We start from the raw sequence: 9,189 nt of genomic DNA, 5'->3' as shown, positions 1-9,189 counted from the left end.
GATTTTATAAAGACTTCATTCCTTTCCCACAGCAGGATGGCTGTAGCATAATTATTTAATACAAACCTTACTGATGAACACAGTATGCTGTTTCCAACTTTCTACTAGTAGGAACAATCCTGAGATGAGTTTAATTGTATATGTATCTTTATTCTTTCTGCAAGAATTCACTCACTAAGATGAATTCTTATAAATAGGACTTACTGGGTCTAGGTTTTTAATACTTATTTTGACAGTTACTATCAAATTCTCTTCTAAAGTTCAACAAATTTAGACTTTCACCAATATGAGAGGCTACATTTTCTGTCACCCTCACCAAGACTGAGCATGAGCCTCCTGAATCAGTTCCCTATTTGTAAATTCTAAGAGACAAACATTACAGGGGAGTCGTCAGAATGTAGGTTTTGCCATACTGAACTGGGCTGGAAGGCTGGTCCTACCTCTGACCAGTTACCCACATGATCTGGGGTGAGTGTGTCACACCTCAGGTTCTTTATCTAGAAACAGGAATGGAAATATCTATGCTGTAGGTTTGGGTAAAGAAGCCATAAATTATAACTTTCTGTACAAATAGAAAAGTCTCTTAATACTGAATCAAACATATAAATCACAGGAGCTTATATGGGATACAATATAATTCTAAATATGCAGAGCTAGTTAATATATGCTAAAAATATGCATCTTTGAAAAAGAAGCAACAGGATGAGTGACACAAATTTCAGGAAATGAAAATGGCAACCTGGGGAGGGGGATGTGGATGTGACCTGGGAGGACACTGCCATTTTCTAGTTCCTCCCTAGGAGTAGTTACACAGTGATTGGGCACTCTTTATACTGTACAAATGTTTTATGCTCCTATTTCACAAAAATACATTCATTGAGAAACTGCAGAAGTGAAGAATTTTGAGAAACATTTTAAATGTGTTAAGAAATATTAGTTTTATTTAACCAGTTTTCACAGCTGAATATTTATTCTATAAAAACTTTACAGATTGTACAGTTTATATATATTTCAAACTACTGAACAAAAAAGTAGGTCCCACAGATGCAAAAATACTGCACCAACCAATCCCAGGTAAAGGCAGGTTTATACACTGTACAGCTCTCCACGCAGCCAGGAGGCGGTCAGTTCTAGTATAAAATTTAAAACTGTACAAAAATAAGGTTTTGATTTTATTTCACTCTTCATACATTCAATATGATTGCAAGCGCAGAAGCCTGCCTAATGGCAGGCCTCTGTAATCAGGAATCGGCCCCACTCCTGAGAGCAGTGCGCATGTCTGTTTACGTAGGGCACTCTTGGACACCACACTGTACTCAGTGTATTGTGTAGACATGAACCCGGAGACCAAGAACATTAAACATTGAATATAAGGTAGTTCTTTTTCTTAAAAAGGAGTTTCTGCATTTAATAGCGTGCCAAAAGAATTTTAACTTATTAAATAAAATATATTCTAAGTGAAACTAAAAAATACAGTTTATAAACATAAAAATACTTTTTTTGGTGTAATACAGCAATCATATCTGCACATAGAAAACCAAAATTGTATATAAAGTAGCATTTCTCACCCAGCAACAAGAAGCATTGCAGTTATTTTTTCAAAAGGGTCAAAGACACTATTTAAACCCCACTAAGGCTAACTAATAGCTTAGACACCATACTTAGGCTGTTCAGTGAGTCACTAGGACTGCAAAACAAGCTTCCTTCCAGAGACAGTGGTTTCTCCATGTTAACTGGGTGAGAACCAGATATATTAAAAGAGAAGGAAAAAGCAACTGATTTTTTTTCAGCATAAATCCTAAGTGTACTTTAGTGTGGGGGCACGTTCATCAGTGGATTTTTCATCAGAAATATCCTAAAAGGTAAGTCTTACTTTTGATTTGGACTTTTCATCTGAGTTATCTGTGCCTTCTTGGAGAAAAAAGCACATCTCAGATCCTTCTATATCTCTATTTGGGGCAGGGGAGATGAGGCTTTCTAGTGCCTCTTTAGAGTCTGTTCTAGAAGGAAAAAATAAGGAAAACAAACATTATCCCAGACTTTCCCTGCAACCCCAAACCAGCAAAACACACTTTCTTCTTTATACAGTACAAGCCAAAGATAGCAGAAATTAGAGCTGCAACGAGCAGTCTAGTGCTCACCATTACACTCTCATACGTGTCTGAATATTAACTATAAAATAATGATGTTTGGACAAAGGAGCTTTGTAATTATTTATTTTAAAGTTACAGTACTTAAAAACTCCTTGATAATAAATAGCTTGGATGTTTCAAGTCCTGCTTCCAAGCGTGAGCTAAGAGTGAACATGTTTCAGGCTGTGAGGATGGATTCAGGCACCTTGGAGCCACAGATGTCCTGCTCTTCAATTCCAGTGTCATCAGCAGGCAGCCCGCCAATCAAAACTCATCGATCTTCCTCTGCAAGTATTTCAGCATGGAGTCCATCCCTTGGGCGGAGCCCCAGATCTTCTTCAGCACTTCACACTCCCTCTCATTGGCCTGCTCCAACTCTGTCTTCATGTTGCAGCGTACAAGGGCTTTGGATTCCTCCAGCACCTGGACCAAACAACACAGTTAGTTAGCAGGTGTGTGTCTGCAAGCACTGGCTCCACTGCACCCCAAGTTTGTGTGAATAATTATCAAACTTGAGTAATGACCTATCAAAAAAAAAGCTACCAGCTTAACCGGTTTGGCTCAGTGGATAAAGCATCGGCCTGTGGATTGAAGGATCCCAGGTTCGATTCCGGTCAAGGGCATGTACCTTGGTTGCAGGCACATCCCCAGTAGGGAGTGTGCAGGAGGCAGCTGATCGATGTTTCTCTCTCATGGATGTTTCTAACTCTCTATCCCCCTCCCTTCCTCTCTGTAAAAAAATCAATAAAGTATAAGAAAAAAAAAAAAAGCTACCAGACGTTTCTTACAATATACACCAGGCCTAATATATGCACAAAGTCTATTTTACACTAGATATCAGACACATTCTCAAGGTCAAAACGGTTGTCAAGTTATTTCAAAAGCGAGCTGAACTGTTTGCTACTCCCTGCCTCTTCCCGACGCCAAGACCAGCCGTGGCCCACACTGCTGTGCTGCATGAGCCCACTCATAACTCTGGTGCTCAAGGGAAACGGGGAGAATGTCTGTTGAGGGGATTTTTAAACTAAAATTTAATTTTAATAATGAGGGCTGTTCACATTTGGGATAGCTTAGAGCAGCAGTTTCCAACCTTTTTCATCTCATGGCAAACATAAACTATAAAATTCCACCGGTGGCACACCAAAAAAGATTACATTTTGCTGATCTGACAAAAAAAAAGTATAATTTTAATTCACACTGGACAGCTATTGTGTTGGCTGTTCTCATTTTTTTATTTTAAGGGCAAACAGATCAGTGCCCCTAATAGTCAGGTATTGCACGTTTTAAAAATTCTTGTGGCACACTGGTTGAAAATCACTGGCTTAGAGGGAAGTTAGATCAATTAACATCAAATAACATTTCACCTTATGATTTGGCAAGTGCAATTTTGTTAAAAGATTATCCAGTACATTAGACAAAACTTAGGTCTACTGTGTGGAAAAGGTGATTATATGAAAGGGCTTTGAAAGCAGTGAAGAGCTATATAAATGTTGTTTTCTGGTAGACTTTTACAGGATTAAAAAAAATAATCCTCACCCGAGGGCATGCTTATTGATCTTCGAGAGGGAGACAGCAGAGGGAGGGAGAGAGAAACATCAATTGGTTGCCTTCCTGTACTTGCCCTGACTTGGAATCAAACCCGCAACCTTTTGGCCAGGGATATAGGGCAGTTTTAAGTTACTAAACTTGAGATTGAAACGCTTTCCTTTAATTCTTGGGCATTTGCAAAGGGAGGACAGGGTAAGCAGACTGAAGCACTGGCATCCATTACGGCTCCCGTCAGTATTTCCCATGAAGGTGGCTGTGCAGGGAGCGCTCAGGGAAATACTGTGAAAAGTCTGATCTCTCTGGAGGAAAAGGTCATGGCAAAAAACACACAAAAAGTCACACACTTAAGAGAACAAATTTGACGTACAACTGGATTACACGAGGCAAGCTCCTTAATGCGAACCATGACCTCTTGGGTGAAGGTCCCAGGCCAGAACACCTGCGAGACCAGGCCCTTGCCACACGCCTCCTGCGCTGTCAGCTTACGGCCACTGAGCAACATTTCATTTGCCTGAAAGGAAGAAGAGTTGACACTGATATGAAATATGAAATGTGATGGGGAGGCAGGCAGAAAAGACGCAACCCAATAACTCATCCCTTAAAAACTCGCACTGAGGATGGGTGTTTGAACGGCCTGGGCTGGGACCCCTTGCACACCCTCCAGGGCTGCAACCAACCCTCTCTAGAGCCTGTGCACTGAGCAGAAACCCAGCAAGGCACAGTCCACGACGCGGGCAGGAAGCAAGATACCGGTCAGTGGGTTTTCAAAAAAATGAATGTAAAAGGCTTATTTTATGATGTAATACAGGATCAAATAGACAGCCAAGAAATCTAAATTAGAGAAGATCTGTTAGTTAATTCGAAGTCACTGGCATGTCCCTCTCTGCCTGCCTCCTCCTCCCAATGTATGCACTCATTTAAAACACAAAACAGTTTCCTGGGAAAATGAGGCCCAAGCAAAGCTAGAACATTTGCAATTTTAGGGACGTGAGCACATGCAGGCGGGGAGGTCCTGCAGGGGGGATACCTGGGAGGAGACGACCAGGACTGAGAAGTACCCTAAACGACCACTGCCTAGGAAGGTCTGACTATACCAGGGGTGGGCAAACTTTCCGGCCCGCGGGCCGTAGTTTGCCCATGGCTGGACTATACACATGACTCAATGGAGGGAGTCAACACTTGGGTTTTGTGTGTGTGTGTGTGTGTGTGTGTGTGTGTGTGTGTGTGTATGAAACTGGTTTTAACTTTGTCCTGGATTCTACAGCACTTTTAAGGTCTCATCACAAATTTGCATGAATTTCATTATCACTCTAATGATAGGCTCACAGATGCTGAAGTAAGGAGAAAAGAGGAGAATATCTACCTGACAAAGAAACTGCACGATTCTAATGTCACAATTTCCTATCTTGCATGGTTAACCTTCCTGAAGATTCTGGTGGTCACAAAGAGCTTCTGAGCTCAGGTAAAATGGACTTTTGGTCAGTGTCTTTCTTTTCCAAAAGAAGTAAAATCATTGTTATGAAAAGGCCTTAAAGTATTAAGTGTTTCTCTCAGTTGACAGTACCTGTGTACCTCCTATAAAGGCACCTCGATGGTCAACTGCACGTGAAATGCACAGTTTAGAGCAGCGGTCACCAACCGGTGGGCCACGAGGTCTGAAAGGTTGGTGACCGCTGGTTTAGAGTATGCACACCAGAGCTGGCAGAGCAAATGTGCTGCTGATTCATCACCCATTTCAGTATCGGCAGAGATGCAAAGCAGCTGTAGAACAGGGTCTTCAGAAGGACTGCAAGGTTCTTAACACTCACGACTCACTTTTGTCCCCAAGAGGAGCATGATTTGTGTAAGTCTTGGACAAAGCCATGAGTGTTTGAAGAGCGTGAAGATGTTCTACAAATCCCCTGAACAGCCTCCTCTCAGTAGAAAGGTCTAAAATAAACAATGGATTTAAAAATCTGACTTAATTTTATTGTTAGCTGTTAAGATCCTTCTTCTGAAGGCAGATCCAAATGCAATGAGAAAGGAAAACAGTTCCTGATGAAATGACTTACTGGGAAGTGCTCTATGGACAGAATTTTCCATTCCTTATATGCATTTCTTTTACTCTCAACATACTGTAAAGACAACAACACAACTAAATCACTTGGGTTAGTTTGAAGTATGTTTGCAGGACCAACCTGAACTACAGGGTCTTAGCTTGGGTAGGAAACACAAAGGACCTCGCTGGCCTGTGTGCATATGGGCAGTGGGAGTGACAAAGAGCAAGGCATCCTTCCTGCATTTCTTCTCCAGCACCTCCAGGGGGCCTCTCTGTTCTCCCAGTCATTTTGAAAGTATTTTTTGCCCACTAGAGGCCAATTTACTGCCCTACTACTATTCTCTCCTGGTCTTTCATTCCCTTTTCTTGATTCTCTCAGGCTTGAAGACAGGCAGCTGGGGCCAACAGCCCATCAGAACCATCCTCTCCTCCAGTGAGCGAGAGCCCACTAACTCCCCACTGGCTGTCAATGGATGTGCAGGACATTTCTGAATCTACCCAAAGGACTGAATGTTGGGACTAACTCAAGGTTGTTAAATGCTTTCTCAACAAAATACAGGTGGTGAGTTGGTTTAAAATACACTTATCAAGTAAAACCATTAGGAAAAATTCCCTTGGTAAGATTAGTAGGATTAAATATACGTAAGTTGAATGGATATGTTCTTATACACTCCATTTCCAATAGTTTTAAAAATTGACTCAATGTGGTCAAAATTGTCCAACTGTTTTAAAAAAGTTATAGTGTAGCTATGCAGACAAATGATAAATGCCGAAGGATAAGAAAGTATTGAGTTGCAGTATAGGTCACAGGGGATATGGCATGTGGTACTCTAGTACAGCTATTTTCAACCTTTCTCATCTTGGCACACAAACTAAAATGCTTTTGCTGATCTGGCCAAAATAGGTACACTAGAGTGGTGTGTTTCTTCACCATCCTGGTCAACTGAGCCAGGAATAATACATTAGTTAAAATTTTCCTGGTGTGTTAGCCATGACTGGATTTAAGGCTTGCTCTTTGAATAGATAAATGTCTTACAGGTTGACTGCTTCCTGTTCAAGTTTAGCCAAAAAGATCACATTAAGAAGTATGGTAAGAAAACCTCACGGGCTTGGGTGGGAGGAACCAGGAAGCTTCAAATCTCAAGGAGGCATAGTTTGGCAGTGGTTCTGCCACTTACTCCCTCGGACCAGTCTCTAACCTCCTCAAAGGGGAGCTCCTCAAGAGCTGCCAGGTTTACAAATGGGCGTGTTGTCATCTTTGTGGTTCCCTCAACGGAGGCTCCTCAGCTGTCAGTCACAGGGCCCAACACTTTCCTGAGTGTAAAGGCTCACAGGGGTGGTCCTTGAGACAGGACTGGGCTTTGCAGTGTCTGGCTCAGCGTGGGCAATCCACGAATGTTCAATGGGCCCAAGGAGGATTCACTGTAGAGCTAACCTACATAGCTGTGACTACAGCCTGGCTCCAAGATCTCTCTCCCTGCAGCAGGTACTACAGAAAAAGGTAGTTTTCCCAGCTTGTTTACCTGCATGCTCTTCTTATCCTGATAATATGATCCCTTTAGCTGTCGTCCTGCAGTTTTTCACATAGCAAGTGGGGAAAACCAAACTTGTTCTAGGCTTGCCTCAGGCTCCTGAAATCACATACACTAAGAGCTCATGAAAGGAACTGTACCATTTGGGTAGCAGTCACTTTCAACAAGAGTTGTCACAATACAACTCACCTCATCAATGTTCACTCATGTTTTATGTAGAGGTTTTAGTCAACTACTCCAAAAAAAGTGCAGAATTTACACTGTGTGCCGTTTAGGCTCTTTGCTCCAGCTTTATTTAGAGCAGGATTTCTCAAGCTGGGCATGAAGATACTCTGGCCGGGTAAAGACACTTTAGTGTGGAGGACGTCCTGTGAGTTGTAGGAAAAACTAGCATCTCTTCTGTTGTGACACCAAGTTCCTAGACATTGCCACATGCCCTCTAGGACTGGAGGATGAGGCAAATCGCCCTGGCCGGAAACTGCTGCTCAGGTTACACCGGGAGGTCACAGGAGAAGCAAACAATAATGACTTTCAAGACTTGTCCAGCGGGGTCAAAGGTGAGGGAGTCAGGAGTAGGCATTCACTTTGTACTGCCTTCAAGCTACTTATGAATCTTTCTGAGCTCTGTGGACCCAAGACCGCTACCCCTTAGCAGCATTTGGCCCAAGGGCTCCACTTCCAAGCTACCTTTGCCCAAAATGTGTTCAAATGTCAAGTTTGTTTAATACTTTCCCCATAAAAAAAAATGGAGACAACTTGAGGTGAACACTGATATGTCACTCAGAGCCACTGGCCAGGAGCACTGTCAGCAGGCAACTCCCTGCGAGAGCTCTGCAGGCAGCCTCTCCCAGGGGCAGGCCCTTCTTGGGGCTGCTGCATCCAATGGGTGTGGTGAGGGCACCTGGAACAACTGTGATGGCCACATAATGCCTCAGAGTCTACCATGGGCTCAGCTAGGGCATCATCCGAACTGCACCACAGCTCACCTTTGCCCTCCACCCTATCCTGTTTCCTCTCTGCCTCGCCAGAGGTTGATACCTAATCCATGTCCTGCTTGCCATTGTCACCTGACCTCTGCTTCCATAGAACTACCTTATGCCAGGTGGGAGTGGAAGCGGTATGAAAAGGATTTATTGCTCCCTAGCTGGCTGGCAATGAAGACCTTCTCACAGGTAATGGGATAGTAACTGCTAGTTGCCACTGACACTGAGGGATTCCGGATAGCAAGATGGCAGAGAGAGTTGTGACCCACATCCAGACTCAGGACTTATCAGAGTGGCCAAGCTCCAGGCAAGGTTGATCAGCCACACACAGAAGGTCTGTTTGGCTATGTGAGGAAAAAGAGGGAGGGTAAACTTGGTATGGGGACTTCTGGGTGGATGCCCCCAAACTCTGAACCCTAGGCTCCTCTGAGCCCACATAAACGGCCCACTCATCTCCATTCAGAACAGGTGCTGCCCCCTTGTTTGAAGACAATGCAGAAATCTCTCTTTATAGGACTGCATCACTTCCCTTAAGCCCTGCACATCCCCTCTCTTGGCCATCAGGCCTGTAACTCACCTACTGCCCAGAAGAGCTGCATGACAAGAGCTAGAAAGTGCTGGTGGAGCTGGGGGAAGACAAGGGACTGAATTCTGAGTGTTCTTCTTGACCAGGGGGAAAACCACCAGGTTGGACAGGGGAGCTTTCCTGAACTACAAGACTTAACATGCTGGCAAGTGCCCTAGGAGAGGCTGTGTGGTCTTGCTGCTGGGATGGCTTCTAAAGTATGGAGAAAGTAATAAGGGTCCAGGCCAAGCGAAGCTGAAATGCCAGAACCGCTGTAGCCGACAGTGGAGAGGGTGGGACAAGAGGCCATGAGGAGCATATGGCAATGCCAGAGAGTTGATCTCAATGCAGGTCCCTGGGGCTCTGGAGCAAGGCCATGCCTTCTAGCAGA

At 43.6% G+C, this 9,189-nt stretch overlaps 1 protein-coding gene across 4 annotated transcripts in view; it reads right to left on the bottom strand.

Annotated features, from left to right (window-relative positions):
* Window positions 1-912: 912 nt before the first annotated feature.
* CDYL (chromodomain Y like) overlaps window positions 913-9,189 on the bottom strand; it is a 236,018-nt gene continuing 227,741 nt past the window's right edge. For 3 of the 4 annotated variants that reach the window (XM_059688509.1, XM_059688511.1, XM_059688508.1), the window contains 2 exons: window positions 4,048-4,191; window positions 913-2,555 (listed from right to left, as the gene is read on the bottom strand). In XM_059688509.1, the coding sequence (XP_059544492.1) occupies window positions 2,397-2,555; window positions 4,048-4,191 (303 nt within the window). In that variant the 3' untranslated portion in view covers window positions 913-2,396. The remainder of the gene's footprint in view (window positions 2,556-4,047; window positions 4,192-9,189) is intronic. The other variant, XM_059688510.1, reaches the window with a different exon arrangement.

Source organism: Myotis daubentonii, chromosome 3 (assembly GCF_963259705.1).
Source record: "Myotis daubentonii chromosome 3, mMyoDau2.1, whole genome shotgun sequence".
Taxonomy (NCBI): Eukaryota; Metazoa; Chordata; class Mammalia; order Chiroptera; family Vespertilionidae; genus Myotis; species Myotis daubentonii.
The sequence above is the reverse complement of the archived record's forward strand: the minus strand, read 5'-3'. Positions and strand labels throughout refer to the sequence as shown.